The 19,131-nt window shown below is 42.4% G+C and overlaps 1 protein-coding gene across 22 annotated transcripts in view; it reads right to left on the reverse strand.

The window, feature by feature from the left end:
• Positions 1–19,131, reverse strand: part of FKBP5 (FKBP prolyl isomerase 5) — a 50,758-nt gene that overhangs the window by 3,394 nt on the left and 28,233 nt on the right. For 16 of the 22 annotated variants that reach the window (XM_043533392.1, XM_037884974.2, XM_043533391.1 and 13 more), the window contains 6 exons: positions 18,487–18,629; positions 16,914–17,028; positions 7,733–7,889; positions 6,433–6,523; positions 4,987–5,070; positions 2,739–2,924 (listed from right to left, as the gene is read on the reverse strand). In XM_043533392.1, coding sequence (XP_043389327.1) covers positions 2,739–2,924; positions 4,987–5,070; positions 6,433–6,523; positions 7,733–7,889; positions 16,914–17,028; positions 18,487–18,629 — 776 coding nt within the window. Of the gene's footprint in view, positions 1–2,738; positions 2,925–3,215; positions 3,385–4,986; positions 5,071–6,432; positions 6,524–7,732; positions 7,890–16,913; positions 17,029–18,486; positions 18,630–19,131 lie in introns of all 22 variants that reach the window. The other 6 variants (XM_043533397.1, XM_037884975.2, XM_043533396.1 and 3 more) reach the window with 2 other exon arrangements.

Consider the following 19,131-nt stretch of genomic DNA (forward strand, 5'->3'; position numbering starts at 1 on the left):
AAGGAAAGCCTGGTCGCACGCTAGTCTTTGGTAAGATGGAGTGTTTGATTCTGATCTCACACCAGTGTAACTTCACTGACTTTGCTGAAGTTACTCCAACTAAGATCAGATTAAAGGGATAAATACTTCCACCACAACTCAAAACCTAACCCCCTAAAATGAGACATTGCTGTAAGACACCTCAATAATGTTGAGAGCTCCTTGCCCTGGAGTCCTATGCAATGCTGGTTCCTAAACGCTCTGCTAATGTGAATTTGTCTCTCTTTCAGAGGCACTGCAAGTTTTAAAGCCTCATGAAGCATGATGAAATTGGAATGGCAGGAAAGGCTTGAAATCTCTACAGTGCTCCTAAATTGCCCTACACAAAATGGCACCGGCCTCCAGTATTGGTTGAAAATCCATATACTTATACTGCAGCTGATTAATATTATAATTGGACCTCCCTCTCTCCCCCAAAAGTAATATAGTCAGTGGGAGACAAACCCACAAATGCAAGAATTCATGGTTAAGTACCAAACCCAAGCCTAGAGGAGCACATACGGACAACATTAAAGTGACAATCTCAGAACCCACTAGAGTTTAATCCTTAGCAGCATCTTTGTTTTTTCACAAGTTTGTTTCACTGTGATAAGCACCTTCTAGAGGCAGCTGTATTACTTTCTCTCTTTTTTTAAAAATGATCTTCAGTTGATTTACATTTAGTTGTGTATCTCTAATAGAATTCCCTATGACAAGATTTTTATCTTGCATATTATTATATATTACACACACGCCTACCCAAGGCAGAATTTGGCCCATTGGTAATTGTGAGTAACTGCATTATTAGTACATGGAAAGAATGTAAGACTCATTTAAAAAAGGCTTTGTTGAACAAATGTACCATGACTCATGATTACACGCAGAAGCTGATATTTAAAGGTTTAAACTTTATTTTTTTCCTGTTCAAATGACTAACTTATACTACAAATCAAGTCTGCAAGAGTCCTAACCACAGACGTCTAAGATAAAACTTAGACAAAGTTTAAGCTAAGTTAAGTTTAAGTTAAAAACTTAGCACAAGACAAAAACTTTCAACACTCTAGCTTCTAGTTTACACAAACTCCTTTATTGCTGCCTGCATGCCCAATATGCTTACATGTCTGCTGACAATGTTGACATTCCAAAAGGCTGCTGGTATGCTGAAGAATGTCACTGATGCACAGGCCAGCACCTAGGGGCTAGATTCAAATTAGCTGTGCGTGGGTAGAACCCCACTGAAGTCATTGTGGTCTATCCACATGGATCCAGCTGCAGGATCTGGCCCTAAAAGTCATACCCTCTGGCTCCAAATTTCAGACAAAAACACTCTTTTTTAAAAGAGCAAAGGGCTAAATTTTGAACACCTGAAGATTGGGTGGACCACACATCCCCATCTGAAATGCTTTTCACCATCCAACCAATCTGTACCAGGTAGTTACTTTGGATGACTCATCTCCTGAACGAATTCTGTAAAGCATTTTATTTTAACAAAGTTTGCATGAAAGACACTGTTCAAAATAAAATTATACCAGCATTACAAAGGAGCTTAGTAAAAATGAAATTGTGTCTTTTTAAAATCTTTGGGACCAAAACTCCCCTGGACAAGTGCACATAAATTCCCTCATGGGGGTTAACAAGATGTGCAGCACAGATCAAGAGAAATAATCAAACATCTGAAATTGACCTGGTTCAGATGCTTGTATGTTCCTGAAACTTAACAGATTGGTTTCAAGTTACTTTAACTTCTCCATCCATAAAGCACAAACATCACACAAGAAATACTGAGATTCTACAAAAACAAGTCTATACTGTCCAAGTGCCATGATGAAAAAGTACGTTGGAACAGGACACATTATAACAGATACAGCAGGAGTAACACAACACTCTGCTAGCATTTTTCATCTTTTAAAAAAACTTCAGTTTAATGATCTGTATCAACATTGCTAGACAGAGCCAGGCTCAGTAACAAAGATTTGTTCGGCTCTACTTCGCACCCTTCCAGAGATATAGGCACTTTGATATGAATAGGTTGATTTGTATGCATGTTGTACGAAGGGATGGATTACTGTAACTATTTTCAACTTTCGCTGTTAAATGACTAGCAGCAGAATACTGTTTCAAGAGCAGAATACATACAAGAGTAATCTTATTTAATCCCAGCACTGGGATTTTGAAGTACACTTGTTAATCTATAAGGTTATTAATACTGCAAGTCCACAGAATGTTTCAATTGCTTGTTTTCCTGATTACAAAGATAGTCTGGTCATCCTAAACATACGAAGGCTGGCACATTATAAATAAGACAGATACAAAATGCAGTTACTTGGACTGAGGTTGTTTGGGAATTAAACACTAATCAACTTCTGAATATTTGAGAAGCCAAAATTGCTCTTAATTCACATTTTAATTGAGAAGACTCTTGTTTGATGCCAGTCCTAATTTTGTTCTATGTTGCTTTTAATTTTGTTTGAGTTGTAATGTGTCCAAGACCACTCTGTGCGTAACTTTATAAAAATGTGCTACTGATCTACCCCTCCAAAAAAGTAACATTCAGAAAACCTTAAGTTTCAGGTATCAGCCCACCAGAGAGGAGACTAAACTTACACTGAAGTTTGGAAGTTGCCTCTGGAATGTAGAGAAATTCAATATAAGGGAAGAGGAGAAAGACAGGAGAGATAGTGGACAGAAAAACAGCCTATTCTAGCCAGGTGTACCTTTACCTTATCGCAGCACTCAACAGCTTTGATGTACTCCCGCAGCTTCAGGTAGCACATGGCCAAGTTGAGGAAGGCTGCCAGCAAGAAGGATTCAGCTTCTTTAGATTCCCTTTCTGATAAGCCATACTCCATCTCTAACCAGGACACAATCTTCCCATATTGAATCACTGCCTGCATGTACTTGCCTTCCTGGGATGAAGGGAAGACAAGGCTAAAGGACTGTTATTTGGCAAACTGAAGCGGATGTGCTTCTGGAACAGTTTTAAGACAGTTTAACAATCTGAACCACCTTGAGTCTTTTAAAATTAAAAACAAGGGGGTTGATTTTCAGAGGTGCCGTGCACCCACAACTCCAGTGAAAGTTAACAGAAGCTGCAGTGCTCAGCACCTCTGCAAAATCAGGTCCTGTTTTCTACTCCCCACTCCCATGAGTGCTAGGAGGAATGCCCACACATCCCACCATCCTAGGCTTTCACCTGCCTGAGGAAATGAACTCAGCATTAGCCTGGTCCAAGTGGGAGACAGTGCTTCTCTCCTGTCCTTCCCTTTCAACGGCCATCTCTCTCTTTTCAGGGTTCCAAGGAGACACTCCCCTTGAAGCTAGGAGGGCAGGATGCTTGCAAGCCATCACCACCTGATAGGATGCCCACTGTGGGAGTAGAGAAAGATTATGCCCTTTCCCCTGCTGGACAGGCAAAACTAGAGTACAAAAGGCAGTTTCCAGGGACCCAAAAGATGGGTGTCCCATAGTTCCCATGAGAGATAGACTGAACAGAGAACTGCTTATTCAGAAACATGCTGTAATACAGGGGGAGAAGGACCAATGGTGTTCATCCAGTTTCAGAAATTAAACAGCTTCACAGCTGAAAGCGGAAGGCTGAAAGGCAAGGATATGATATGAAAGGCAAGGATATGATAAGAGATCTTCATTAACACAAATACAAATCGATCAAAACAGCCAACTACGTTTAAACAACATGACTTGTAACAAATAATCTTAACTGTACAGATAAAAGATGCTAATATCGCCCGACAGAGCACAGTCTGGAGACTAAAACATCTTCTCCAAACCCGCTGTAACCTTGATGGAAGCGATCTGATTTTCAAGGTCAGCTATATTTTGGTGCGCCCCTGAATTCAAGTAATTTCGTTCTACTTACAAAATGGACAGTGCGTATCTTCCTTTCAATAAAGCTCTCTATTATTAGGAGCTATTAGAATGGTCATGCCAGATAAAGCCAATATCCTGCATGGCACAGTGGCCAGTACCAGATGCTTCAGAGCAAGGGATGAGAAACCACACAGCAGACAGTTTAGAATAACTAACCTATACAGGAATTTTCTTGGCAATTCCTCTCAGTGTTGAGCTTATATCCTGAAGCAGGAGGGTTTATAGCCCCATAAATTGTATTTGGCATAATGTAAATGTGGATATTCTCACGAGTCATATAAATGTCTAATCCTTTTTTTGAATCTTGCTAAACTCTTGACCGTAATATCTTATGGCAATGAGTTCCATGTATTAAATTTGCACTGTGTAAATAAGCATTAGCGGTATGAAGTTTGGAAGTCATAAGGTTATTCCATACAGTGCCCAAAAAGGCAGACAGTAGTGTTAAACGAAGAAACCTTTTCTTAGCGATACCTCCTTATTTAGTAGGAGCCACGTATCAGGCAAGAACAGTCCAATACCAAACTGCTGTCCTACATTGCAGCTCCTTCCGCAGGCTTCTGTGCTACGCCAAGATGGGAAGCTCAAGTTTGCAATAGACCATATTGGTCATTTGAAGAGGAGGGTAGGCAGGAGAGGGGTAATATTTGCCTTGCCTAGGGCTAAAACTATTTGGGAGGGACAAACTGTGACATTTTATGCCTGTTCAATGATGTTTTAGAGCTTGTCTACACAGGGAAGTTAATGCACAGCAAGCTCCCGTGTGAATTTACAGCATGCCAGCTACTTCACATTAACTCCCCATGTGAACACTCTGCACATTAACAGCGCCCTCGGGCAATTAAGCTAAAGCACACAAAGGCACCTTCAGTGTGCTATGAGTGTGCGCCCAGATGGGGTTTAGTGCACAGTAGCTCGTGCACTGTAAAGTCAAACTCCAGCTTGCTGCACATTAACTTCCCATGTTGAAAAGCCCTTCAATTGTTTCTCTGAAGGGTCCACCAGCAATTTAAGAAAATGTTAGACTGGAATCCCAGTTTCATTTCTTGGCGACCCAGTTTCTACTAAGTCTTTACAAACCTTGAAATACACTGTCCCTTTCTCTTTGACAATGGCAGCCTGCTCAAGTTTCTCTTTGGTGTCCATCTCCCAGGATTCTTTGGCCTGTGTGCAAACATTTATAACAACTGTTAGAAGATGAGACAGGAAACAATATCAGCTGGAGTTCCTGACTTCTAGGGCGGCTCCTTATCCCAACTTGTTTGTCGTGTTGTTGTAGCCGTGTTGGTCCCAAGATACTAGATAGACGAGGTGGCTGAGGTAATATCTTTTATTGGACCAACTTCTGATGATGAAATAGACAATCTTTCGATCTACGTAGGGGACCTGAAGATCTCTGTGTAGCTTGAAAACTTGTCTTTTACCAACAGAATAAAACAAAAAGCATCACCTCACCCACCTCGTCTCTCCTTATCCCAACAACAGAAACTGACTTCTAGAAACCTAGATTTCAAGACATGCTGACTCCAAGCCACACTGCTATTACCAATTCTTTGCCATGCCAATGCTCACTCATTATCTGAAGGAGTTTGTTCTCTGGTGTCAGGAGGAAGCCACTTTGCCCACTGGAGGCAGCTGGGAGGAGTGGATCACAAAAGCAAGTATGGGTCTATAGTCATAAATAAATCCTTTATCTGTCCACCAGATACATTCAGCTTTAGGAATTAAAAAGGCAATAAAGTCAAAATGAGTGGTCAGTTCTGTAACCCGAGACTCAAGTCCTTCACATCAAGTGGACAGAGCTGTCTAGGATTTCTCCTTGACTGGCTGGGTTCGTCAGTGCTGTGTGTTAAAGCAAGCCATTCTGTGGCTACGATCAGGTAAGAGGACACTTGTTTAACAAGACTGGTCCATTCGAACCCCATGTGCTCCAAAACCCCATTCAAAACAACATACCAGCCAGCATCGGAGGGGTGGGTAAAGTGTCTCCACAAGGAGAAGGGAAATTCTGTCCTCTCCCCTGTTAAGAGATGGGGGAGGGAAGCCAGGCACAAATGCCTACCTCCCACAAACATGCCCCAGGACAGAGCCTGGCAGCATCTGCTCCACCCCATGTACATCTTGTTCTTCATTAGCACTGTACAAACACGGGCACATTTTCCGGCCTCCCAAAGAGGGCGCAGCCTGTTCAGCAGCCCAGCCCTGCCCTCCTTTCAGAGCAGTTTGGCAGGACATGAACTTTTTTGTCTGCAGCCCAGTTAAAAAAAAAATAAAAAGAAGTACAAAGAGTAGAGGCCTAGGAACAAATAAAGGAACAAGTCTTGAAACGCATCCAAAAAAATAAAACAAACCAACATAGGAGAACAAATTAAGAACACCGAGATCTTTGTTGCTGTAACTGCTTTACCAGGGCTGCGTTACAGCCACACCAAAGACACAGCGTTAAACGCTTTCAATGCAGAACAGCTTCCAGTAGTTTTTGAAAGTGTGTGTGTGTTTGTGTTTTGAGAGAAATTCTATTCTCACCTTTTCAAAGCTTTTAAGTGTAACTTCATACACAAGCTCAGCATTTGCCTCGATGCCAAATTTAGGCTTCCCTGCCTCGCCAAACCCATATCTGAAACACAGCATAAAAATAAAGCGTCAGAGGAAAGGGTGTGTGATCAGGCACTTCATTCAATATTCTTATTATTCATGCACACATGGAGGTACGAGTGGGGAGCTACACACCAAACCCTAGAGACAAGCCAGACATTGAATAGGAAACCGTGCCAAGTTTCTTGTCAGTGGCAATGTTGTTTTTAGAAACAGGACTGCATTCAGTACTATTCCCCTGGCATTCAGATGGGATGCATCACCCATACTGGGGGGGAGGGATAGCTCAGTGGTTTGAGGATTGGCCTGCTAAACTCAGGGTTGTGAGTTCAATCCTTGAGGGGGCCATTTAGGGATCTGGGGCAAAAATTGGGGATTGGTCCTGCTTTGAGCAGCGGGTTGGACTAGATGACCTCCTGAGGTCCCCTTCCAACCCTGATATTCTAGGAGTCTACTGTACTCAGCTCTGCTGTTTCTTCAATTAATTGTATATTTCCATTTTCTTTTAGTGTCACCCTTCAAGGGCAGTGCTCTTTTTCCTGTGCCTCCGAAAGGCAGGCTACTTAAAGTTAAACACCTAAATCCATATGTAGGCACCTGACCCTGCAAACCAGAGATTGTCATTTTGGCCTAAATTTATCTCAGTAACTGGATGCCATTCCAACCCTCTCCCAGCGTTTAAACATGTCAGGATAGGATGATTTTATTCCATAAGAGCAAAATGAAGGTATGCTAGATCATAGGATGCTTTGGGTGCATGTGGATATTCCTATCGTCAACCACCATGCATGTGATTTTGGTCTATGTAATATGCGGAAGCTATAAGGCTGCACAAAAACAAGCTGTGGATTGCACTGATAGTGATGGGTGCATTTCCTTTAATAGTTCAGATACAAATATCTGAACAAGAGCGCTCGCTCACAACTCAACTCTCCTTAATCCTGCGTTTGTGACAGCTTGTATGAATACTATGAACAAAGCCAAATTAGATGTGATTATCTATTCAACAGACAGAGTTTCACACAGGTACAACAATGCTCTTGTCAAACTTTCCAGAAACTGAAATTATCAGTTTACAGGTTTGGTGGCTCCTAGGAGATCGTAGGGGTGGGCATTTGTAAAGAAGATCCTATGAAAGAAACATATCCTTTTCAGTAACAGTCTGCTACTGAGATTGTCTGCAAGATGCTCAGACAGATACTGCTCACCCAAAGCAAAAAGAGTTTCTTACCGTGGTCCAAGGTACAAGATACAGTATTCTTCTCTCTGCATTTTCTCTAGAGCTTTGTCAATTCCAATTGGAATGTCATGGTCTTCCCCTTCTCCAACAATGAACGTCACATCTCTGCAGTCAAATATTCTGCCACTACAAAATCCTTCCAGGTGGACTGCAGGGAAACAAAACAGTAAGAGATGCAAGGAAGGCACACAAAATTGCCAGAAAAGTTTCACTGGGCCGACAGAGTTGCACAATTAAAGACTTTGTTTTTCCGATCACTGTCCCCTGCCCTTAAGGGCTTAAAGTACAAGATTAACATTTTTTAATCTTCAGGGAATAACCCAGCTCTATTTTGAGACAGAGACAAATACAGTCTCAGGTGACAACAGTACGCAGCTTCTGGCAACAGGTAAGAAGAATCCTGTCTATAGCATCCATGTTTGTTTATACATAAAGTGAAACCTCTTGTAAGCAAACACCAAGTTGTCTTTAAAAGTTTGCTGCCTACTCCCCAGGGCAGTCTCTCAAACAGTTACCACAATGCTGCTAAAAATCTTGGTGATTACTTAAAGTGGCCACTTAAGACAAGGGAGTGCCTATTAGTGGTCAGTGATTTTGTGTAAATTTCACTACAATCTGGGAAAAGAAGTGTTTTCGTTCTTTTGCAATATAAAGTTGAAAATCATTTCTTGTGAAAATATCTTTAACATTTGGGGGGGGGAAAGCTGTCCCTAACACATAGCTGAACAAAATGTGACAGGCTGAATCTGTAGACTATGGAAAAAGCATGAACTCCCTGCTTGTTTAAGATTCACGTGCTCTGTGCTCTCAAAGTGGTACCACCACCCACAACATCTCCTGTAAGTTCAAATAAAAGTTACTAAGAATTGTAAAGCCTGGAGACTCCAAGAACCACATTGGTTTAGACTAAAAGAAAAGGAGGACTTGTGGCACCTTAGAGACTAACCAATTTATTTGAGCATAAGCTTTCGTGAGCTGTAGCTCACTTCATCGGATGCATCCGATGAAGTGAGCTGTAGCTCACGAAAGCTTATGCTCACATAAATTGGTTAGTCTCTAAGGTGCCACAAGTCCTCCTTTTCTTTTTGGGGATATAGACTAACACGGCTGCTACTCTGAAACTTGTCATTAGTTTAGACTGGGTTTCAACTTGCAGATTCTCAACAATGAGAAGTGTATTCATGCTATTGTGCCTAGTCACTACAGCGAGGGGTGCTTTAGAACTGTTCAGGGATATATTCCTATTCTGTCTTCATGTAGTACACACCCTGCACGGAGATATGCAACATGGCCGTTCGCTTTCCTTGGGTTTTGGAAAGTTCAGCTCCTCCCTGCTTATGTAAAATCTAGCCAGCTACTGACCATGTGGCCCACATTTCTGGTGGTGAGGAGGTTCAACATTCCCCTCTCCCCTGCCCAGAAGAACTGCAAAGCAAGGCAATGGGAAAATAACTGAAGGTGTGTTTTCCTTTAATACCTCTCCTCGAGAGAATTTCAATAGGCAGCCTGCCCATGGTCTGATCCCACCATCCTTAGTCAGATACGAGTTCTACTGAAGTCAGCAGGACCCTGGCCTGAGTAAGGAAACTGACTTACAGCCTGTAGACCCAGGTATAATTCCTGTTCAGTGCTAACTGGTGCTCAGCTATTCACTTTTGAAAAACTATTGATTTAGGCAGTTTTAACAGGTTTATAAATCCTTGATCGGTAAACATCAGACAAAACAATCATCATTACAACACTGAGCTTCTGTGTGGAGAAACATACATGAATGTAACCGTCAGGTCTCTCTATCCAATAGGGGTAGGGTGTCCCATAAGGTACATAGGGTGCAAGCATCTTCACACGACCCACTACATGTGGTTTCTGATCATTTTATTAAGTCCACTGAAATCTCTGATCACACACATTTAACAAATCAGGCGTGTCTAACAAATGTTCAAGTTCAAAGAAGTTGGACAGGTGTACTTCTATTTGGGGGAGTGGGGTAGGGATATGTAATGTGTGCGTTACTTTTTCCATAATCACCCCCCATTTTTTTAGCCTTTCCTTTACAGCTGGACTAATTTCCTTTTTCCAGTGAGAGGCTATCAGTAGCCTAGCAGCTCCCAGCAGATGAAAGAGTAATTCTTCATTTCCTTTCATGGGACCATTTTTGGCTAGGAAGCCCCGGGAGGTTTGGTAATAAATACCCAAATTACAAACCATCCCAATGCTCTAATGACTAGACACGGCTGCCATATAGTCATAGAATCTCTTCTCTCACCACAATTTCCCCCCATGCTTATTCCCATTCAGTCACACATATATTTTTAAGCTGAGTGGTGTGAGAGGCCACTGAAACAGAAGCTGAAAAAAATGTTATTTTATCATGCTACAGACTGAGGTTGATTGTCCCCTTTCTGAGATCAAATCCCATTCCTCTGGGATAATATGTCTATCCAGATGCTTTTCCCAGCGTGGCCTTTTTTTTTTTTTTTTTTGCACTTAGGATAAGCTGTCTGCAAAGATGGATATAATTAATTATTTTTGTTTAATTGACCAGTCACCATCACGTCTATTAAAAGTTAACTTTCTAGGAACGTTGTTTTATATAGAAAACTGAGAAACATAATGCCTAACTGGAATATACTGGTACCATGGGAGAGTGAGCCAGTTAAAGTTAGTTTTGATCTTTAAACAGGTTAGAAAAGTTTCTTTACCCAACATCTGACCAACCGTGTCTATTCCATGGGCCTACCCAATCTTTAAAACTCTCTGGTTCTATTCACATATTTCTCGTGATCCTAAATCAGCACCACACTCTGCAGGCATTTTCCACAGGTGCTGCTGCACCAGCTCAGATGTTTCCCATAAGGGCTAACAGATTTATACATTTTATTAAAGCTAATGTTAAAAAATTATATAGTACACAGGTTAAGAAAAGAGTGTCCGTAGATCTGAGTATAGTGCTTAGATTATCCACAAATACAAAGTTTGTTTTTAAAGTCATAAGATACATATAGAGCATAATCAGAAATGACCCAAATTTAGGTGAATAAATTTAAGAATACAGTTTAGATATTAGCATCCAAGTATTCGGGTACATCCCCCAGGAAATGTTATACAGAGAGTTGGTTGTGGAATGCAAATACAGCAACGAGTGAAGATGGTCCCTCAGTAATTGAGAATTTAGGGTAGGTTGTCCATTTAGAAAATACAATCCACGAGGAAAGTTACTACAAGTGGTAATGAACAGAGAGAAAATATCAAACTAAAATGCTCTCCAGGACAACCTGAAGGAGAATCCATTTCAGTGTCAGAGGTTGATAAAACAGACAAATAGGAGTAAAATAATGACACACAGGAAGAGCTACTGAGGTCTCTTGTAGAGAGCTGGCAAACCTCTGTCATGCAGAGGTTATCTTGCTTTGTGCCCTCTGCCTGGCAGGAACCACCCCAGTTCAGCACACAGCTGTTAAACAGCCTTCTGATGAGACAGATCCGTCTTTGAGCACTGGGTGAACCTGCCATTCTTCTTGGCGCTATCGCTGCATCTGCACGGTTGTGTGGTTTTGGGAAATTCCAGCACACAACATGGATGACTAATCCAGTTTCCATTTAATCACAGTTAGAGGTGTTTGGAACTTTTACAAAATGCAATCACTAGAGAGAGATATATGCATCTTTATCAGCTTAACAAAGCCACATCTTAGCACTGATGCTGCACCTGGAATACTGCAGAGAAGGACAGGGATTGTGATGACGCTCTGGAGTTGCCCAACAGCCTCGGGACACGTCTTGCATTGGTCATCTGTAGCTAAGAACTAGAAGAGCAGGCCAGTGCGTGGCTGGCCAGTCACTGAACTAGAAAGCACAGCGTGACAAGTTTCGTGCAATTGGTAACAGAGATCCTATGACGATCAGGGTCAAGAGACTCCAAGGGGAGAACGTAAGGTTGAACCTTCCCCAAAACGAACAGCTGAACCAACTGACTGCAAGCTGTATTTTATGAATACTTGCCGTGTTCTGAACTGGGAGGTCACTATGCGATACGTATACAGACTGTGGTTATGAACGTAGGTATTTGTGTATATACAAAATCCTGCACATACTCTGTGTTGCAACATTTCGCTAACCCTCGCAGCAGGGCTGGGAGCAGTTAAGCGGGGAGGGGCACCTCCCAAACCAGGCGTTTACACTACCCAGTTCCAAGAAATGGCTGATTGTGCAGCCTAGGAAAGGACAATGGTGGACCATTAGGAGTTAACCGGAAGACACTGAGACATCCTCAGCTATCAAGTCAAGAGGGAATTTCCTCCACTCTGAATAAACATGAAAACACCATGGACAGAGAGAAAAAAAGCCTTTTAAAAAGCAGGCTTGTGTCTGAGGTTTTGCATCCAGGTCAAGGGGTACGCTGGGAAACAGCTCCCAAGCAACAGGAAACTTGCATTTGAAAAGGGATTTTATTTAATATGGAAGTGTAAAGCCTAAGGTTGTGTCTTTCAGTTTATTTTCTTCCCTGACAATTTCATTTTTCAATCTGGGGGTTTTTTATTAACTAAACTTTTTGTTTATTTTTACCCAATCAGGTCTCTGGTGTGCAAACTGTGTGGAGCACACATCCTAAAAGAAGCTGGTGTCAGGGTGGCTGGTTTCATGCCTGGGGGCAGGGGACGGGGGGTGACAAAGCAGAGAGAAAAAGTCCAAGTGTCTCGTACTTAAGAACCCTGGAAGGACAGATCTGGGGGGACTCGGGACTGGATGGGCTGCAGGTATCACCCTGCAAAGAGTAACTAGGCTGGTAGAAGCTAGGGTGAGACCTTTTGCTTGTGGGAAGGCTACCAATGTGAGGGCCTTGAACCAACGCTGCACAGCATAAAGGCACCCACAGTTACCGGACAGGCAGTGACAGAACTCCTCGTTGGTCGGAGTGATCCACTAAACATCACAGTTCCCTACACCACAAGACAGAGCTACAGGAAATCACAGATTTTTGGCTTATCCCACTGCTGCACGAGGGCCCCTATATGAATGATATGAAAGGGCACCCATTGGAGAGAGGAGAGCTGGTCAGGATGTTTTTGATGAAATGTTTCTGTGGGAAAATACCAATTCCTTGAAACTGAAACTCTTTGCGCAAACGTATCAGTTCTAACGAAACTTTAGTTAGGAAGGTTTCTCGGGTCCAAAGACGAGAGCGCAAGACACAGATGGGAACACCGCCCCTCGGTTAGAGCACTCTCCTTGCATGTGGGAAACCCAGGTTCAAGCCCTAGCTCCAAATCTGCCCCATCCCCCGCATGCCTTTTTTTGCAAAAGGGTTCAAAAGGTCTGTGGGGGAACACAAACAGATTTAGAAACCTCCATTTTTCGTGAAAAGGAATCCTTGTTATCCCAGCCAGCCCTTGCCGAAAGCTCGGTGACTCCTGACCTACACTCTTCCATTACCGCCAAGTCACCTTTGTTTTCTGCTTTAACAAAAAACAGTGCACCTCACACACTCCCACAGCAATTCTCAGCGTACATTTTGAAAACAAGTAACCTGATAACCTTACAGTACCACGTAAAGCCTCCCTCCTTCTTTGCTTTGGCGCAGAGATCTGGCCTGCTATTGCCTGTAAACACCAAGCACAATAATGGGGCTATCCAGGTTATTATAATCATTGAAACCAGCAGGAATCACTGTCGGGAATAAGCCAAGAGACTGAGCTGGAGAGGGAGCTCCTTGCTACTCCAATTCCATGCTGCCTTAAGGGGGAAAAGAGGGCTCATTGAAACAAGCGCTCCCAGTTTCCCAAATCCTTGTTTTCACCAGAATAATTCTGTGAGTTTGATGTAAGAGCCCTGGTTCTAGCAGTATGGCATTCACAGTTAATCTGTTGCCAGCCTCTGCCAGCATGCGAAGACAGTGATCTAAGATGCAAGCTTTAAGAATAGAACATACAGGATGGCATGAAGCTTCCAGCTGGCCTTTCACAGACTTGCTACGAATTCAAGCACAGTAATTTTATTCCGTTTTAATTATATGGAAATATAACGGCAACAGGAAAGTCTCCTGTTCTGTTTTTCCAAGTGCATTTAAGAGGTATCTAAAGCAGCTCGTTTGGATACAGTTACACTTGGAGAACACAGCAAGAAACCCCAGCCCGGCTGCAGCACATCACTTCAGCTGCAGCGCTGACTTATTGTTCTCTCAGTGCCTAGAGCGATTTTGTTTTGAAGAGCACAGAACGCTGTGTTCTGAATGTGGCTGGCACATGCACCTGATGTGCTGACTGCAATTTGTACTCCTATTAAAACAGAAAAAAGGCTGTAACAAAAGCTAGAATGCAAAAATTCTACTCTAGGCTGTGTCTTAGGAAGTGGGACTCTGAATTATGCCCTCTAACTCAAGCTAATAACATTGCCTTTGAAAATCCAACCCAGAGATGTCAGTTCTGGTAAAAGCACGTTTTCCTCCAGTCTAATTATAGCAGTGATGGCAGGTACCTTTGTACTAGTTTCTGAGTTAACACTGGGTTTTTACTAGAACTCAATGGAAATATTTTAAGAGTGAAAATGTGGCTGCTGTCTGATTGAAAATAGATTATTATGACAGATCATTGCTATTCCTCTGGTTTTGTGCCATCCTAATCCCACTACCTGTGTCTGATCCTACACCTTGTGCCGGACATGGAGTCTAGAATGGGACACTCAGAGAGAGAGAGAGAGAGAGAGAGAGAGCGCGCGCGCGCGCGCATGGTAGAAACCAAAATACTTTTTTTAAGAGGCTGCCAGGTCTGAAATGTGCCCCGTCCTTAAAGCACATTTAAGGAAACCCAGGCCCTGGGCAGCTCGTTAGATCAGAATGAAACTGAAGGCCACATTGGTAACTTGCTCCGAACCAAACTGCTAGCACAGAGCAACTTTTGGGAATAGGATTAGTAAACAGTTCTTGACCTCTGCCTTGCACAGGCTGCATGTGTTATGCAAAACTGCCTCAGAAGGCATTAATCTCCACTATCCTGACTATGCCTGTGTCCAAATTAATGCAATAAGCTAAGAAGAAAGTGTACTTTTTAAATAGTTAAAAAAAAATTAGAGGATTTATAATCATGTGCCATGAGAAAGGCCCACTACTAACACCACTCTGAGGGAGTCTTTAAAGAACTGCTATATCAGGATGTTTTAAATCAAGATTGTATATTTTTCTAAAGGATCTGCTCTAGGGATTATTTCGGGACGTTCTATGGTCTGTGGACGTCAGACTACATCATCACTATGGTCCCTTCTGGCCCTAGAATCTATGCTTAAGGAAAAGCCAAACTGCAGATTAAATTGATATGTTTTCCTCTTTCTGACAAATCAAACCACTTCGTAGCGATTAAAAACAAATTATTTGTGCTCTAAATAAGAACAGTGCTTTGTTCTATTTGTTACTTTGTGGCGTAATAAAGATAATTGTGTGTCTCGTTACAAACTTCCTGAGCACACAAAAGCATAATGGGTTTTGATGTTTAAATGAAACCAAAAAATAAGCAATAAAAAGGAATGCAGCAGTCAGGACTATTAAACTGGTATCTACTTTGATTTATTTTTTTTAACTTGGCCTCTAGGTACAATAAAGCAAGCTTGAAACTTTACACAAAACTTGTCTCAGTACACATAACTACGACCCAAAACATTCCATAGGCAGAGTGAAATTAGAGTCCAAAGGAGTTTTCTCTAAAATCAGTCCCACTAAAGGACTAGACATTTAAATTAATAGGCTTAACAAGTTGAATGTGACAATTCAGATCAATTTCTCCCCTCCCAAAAAGATTCATAAACTCATACCGTACAGAAGCTCTGATATAGGGAGAAGGGGGACCAGCTAATCCTAAATGTACAATTTAGCCATTCAAATGGCCAAGGCTTCCATTTCTCTCTAATTCTATGGTTCAATTGTACTCTTTAAACTTGGCTTCCTTCATCCTTCCACTCCACATCAAATAGCTGCTTTAGAAGAGAAGCTATAATTACTCCATCATATTGATGGAAAGAGTGCTATAAGAAATCTGAATGGGATTTCAGATCACTGCTTTTGGGCCAGATTAGGACTTCAATTAAACCCATAGAACAGTACTGACTTCAGTAGACCCTTCTCATTAATCTATGCCTACCAGGTAGTAGCCATCCAAAGGTAGCAGTAGTATTCTGGCCACAGGGAGAGGGAAAGAAAAGCCTTAATTGTATTATAGATGGAACCCAAACATTGTAAAGGACTATGAAAATAGGAAGCTACCTAGTTTAGGCCAAGACATGGATGCCTGTAACATTTAATAGATATTGGACTCAAGTAAAAGCTACAGTAGTAGCTAAATTGAGGCAGTGATTTTAAGCATATATACACAAGAAAATCCAGAGTTTGGATATACAAAGCAGCCCACACATGGTCCCCTACTGCATTACAGCGGCTTTCAGACCGCAACACGAGAATGGAAAATCTTCAAAAAAAAATTAATGAATAAAGGAAGACAACCAAGGGGACAGAACTCTCATACCGTACATGCCGAATTTTCTTCAAAGTTTCCACATCAAACTAAGGAGAACTGGTTGCACAATTTAGTATTGGTTTGTTTATCAAAGCCAGAGGGGGCCTTCGACAAAATGAGGACCAGGGTGACTCAGAGAGAAAAAAGCCTGAGTTATACCTCAGTGGTCATTTCATCAGCACCTAGCTGCTTTCCATTAAACCCTTATGAGCCAGTGGCTCTGGATTGGCCAAGGAAGGAAGAATTGTGTTAACATATTAAATGCTGACACTCTCAGGCTCAGAGTTAACTGCCTCTCTCTTCGACTTCCTCCTTCCCCCCCCCCACGTCACCCTGTCTTCACACAAAACCACACAAACCATGGCCATATACCTTGTGTGCTATTGGACAAACAGCACACTCCAGTCTTTGAGCTAGAACACTCGCTTTAGGAACCCCCTTCTGGCACAGCTGCAGGGTCTGATCTGGTCACACAGAGACGGTACAAAATATAGACTGGCAAACCGATGATGGATGACTCTCCCAGCACTCCTCAGAAACAACCCTGTCAACCTGCTTCATCATCAGAGATGGCTACAGTGCTGCAAATCCCCTGAAATGCTATTACACAGGCTTAATTTGCATTTGGCTGTTACGGTGAGTTTAGTTACTCCTGCAGCCAAGCCGGTACTCACTTTCTACGGTAGCTCCTTCATTTGGGTTGGAGTATCCTTCCCCTTTCCGTTTGATTCTCCGGATGATTCCTCCATCCTCAAATAAATCCTCCCCTTTGAAATTAAGAAGTTCGATCTAAATAAATAAATAAAAGATAGCCTAAGCAACAGTTGATCGTAGATGTGGAAAACCAATTCAGCTGACAACAGGAAGAAGCCCATAAAAGCCAGCTCTAAGGTAGGGAACAGGTCCAATTTATTAAAAACTGGAATGTGCATAATATCTGAAAAGTAGCACAGAGAAAGAATAAAACTAGAGCATACTAATCCTGTAAGGATGTAATTCAAACAGTGATGTGCGATTCTGTGAAAACTGCCTTAGGTAATAGACCATAAGAATGTAAGAATGGCCACACTGGGTCAGACCAATGGTCCATCTATCCCAATATTCTGTCTTCTGACAGTGGCCAATGCCAGATGCTTCGAGGGAATGAACAGAACATGGCAATTATCGAGTTATCCATCCCGCCATCCACTCCCAGCTGCTGGCAGTTAGAGGCTTAGGGACACCCAGAGCATGGGATTGCATCCCTGAGCATCTTGCCTAATAGTCATTGATGGACCTATTCTCCATGACTTATCTAATTATTTTTTTGAATCCAGTTATATTACTGGCCTTCACAACATCCCCTGGCAAAGAGTTCCACAGGCTAACTATGCGTTGTGTGAAGAAATACTTCCTGATGTTTGTTTTAAACCTGCTGCCTATTAATTTAATTGGGTAACCACTGGCTCTTGCATGCTGTAAAGGGGTAAACAACACTTCCCTATTCACTTTCTTGACACCATTCATGATTTTATGGGCCTCTATCGCATCTCCCCCTCTTAGTCATCCCTTTTCTAAGCAAAACAGTTCCAGTCATGGAAGCTGTTCCATACCCCTAATCATTTCTGTTGCCCTTCTCGGTCTCTGTTGGCCAGACATAGCACCACTAAGAAAGAGGCCATTAAGCCTGCTGACAATGAAAACAGGCACACTGAGGCCAGTGGCTCTCCAAGGCAATTAATTGCAGCCAGAGCTGGGACAATCTGAGCCTTAATTAACTAAAGATGCTTTACTTCTGTTGGGTTTTGCACACTTTTATTTGAGAGGTTTTGCCAAGTGAACACGTACAAAATGTGCTCAGTTTGGCTGACCAACAGCTGCTCCATGCCAACTCTTATTTTGATTTAGCTCACTGGTATTAATGGATTTTTATGATGTGAAAACATTTTTGACCGGCCCTCCCCCTATTTTATAGATGTACAAACACCCCCCCCCTCCCCCCAGAAAATTAACAGAGTCTGGGTCCTATTTGTGTAGGTGTTTTCCATATGCTTCCAAGTTAAGGCTTCTTTTCTGGGCTTCGTAGCTTCAGATCCTGTTTGGGCTCTGCTTCTCTAGTTTAGACATATATTTCTGAGAAAGCATGGGCATGAGTTGCTGAAGGTGGTGGGAAAACAATTCAAGAAGCCAACTGCTGTGTTGAATTGGTTTTTAACAGCATGTCCCAAGGGAGGGAGTTTCCATACCAACACTCTTACACATACTTGCCTCGAAAAAGAGGGTTGCATTGGAAGGGATTTTCGGGACGCTGCCAGCCGAGCCATACGCATATTCTGGTTTACACAGCAAGTGGCAGATCTCCCCTTTCTTCATGGTGGCAACCCCAATGTCCCATGCCTTGATTACCTGGCCTAAAAGAAGGACATGCTTCAATACGGGGGAATGATTTATAACATGAAATTGCCAAAAACAAGTTCTAGACACAGTCCGTTTTCTTTTTTCAAATGCTCTGCTATTTCTGAGCGTTTACGATCTTTACTTGTGGTCATGAAACCAATACAATAAGAGTCACAACAGCTACACAACTCAATTACTACAAGGAATCCATCAGATCCAGCGGTCATCATAATCTAGGGACACACTGAAGCGTACGTCAGAAAAGTCGGTCATGGAAACTTGTTGCAGCCCCCTCCACATTAGTAGAGAGCATCACCCCAACACGGAGAGCCTGCATAACACACTGTGTTATTTAGGTGCTAGAGTGGGGCTGTGGAGGGGATAAGGCCAGAGTGGCTACAAAGGGTGTGTTGACGCCCTCTGGGAGATGAGGGCAGCTCCACACGAGTTTCCCACAAGCTTGCATGAAAGGCCCTACAACAGAGTTCTAGGAGGGAAGGACTATTGCACTAAGCT

Source organism: Chelonia mydas, chromosome 21 (genome assembly GCF_015237465.2).
Source record: "Chelonia mydas isolate rCheMyd1 chromosome 21, rCheMyd1.pri.v2, whole genome shotgun sequence".
NCBI classification, from domain to species: Eukaryota; Metazoa; Chordata; order Testudines; family Cheloniidae; genus Chelonia; species Chelonia mydas.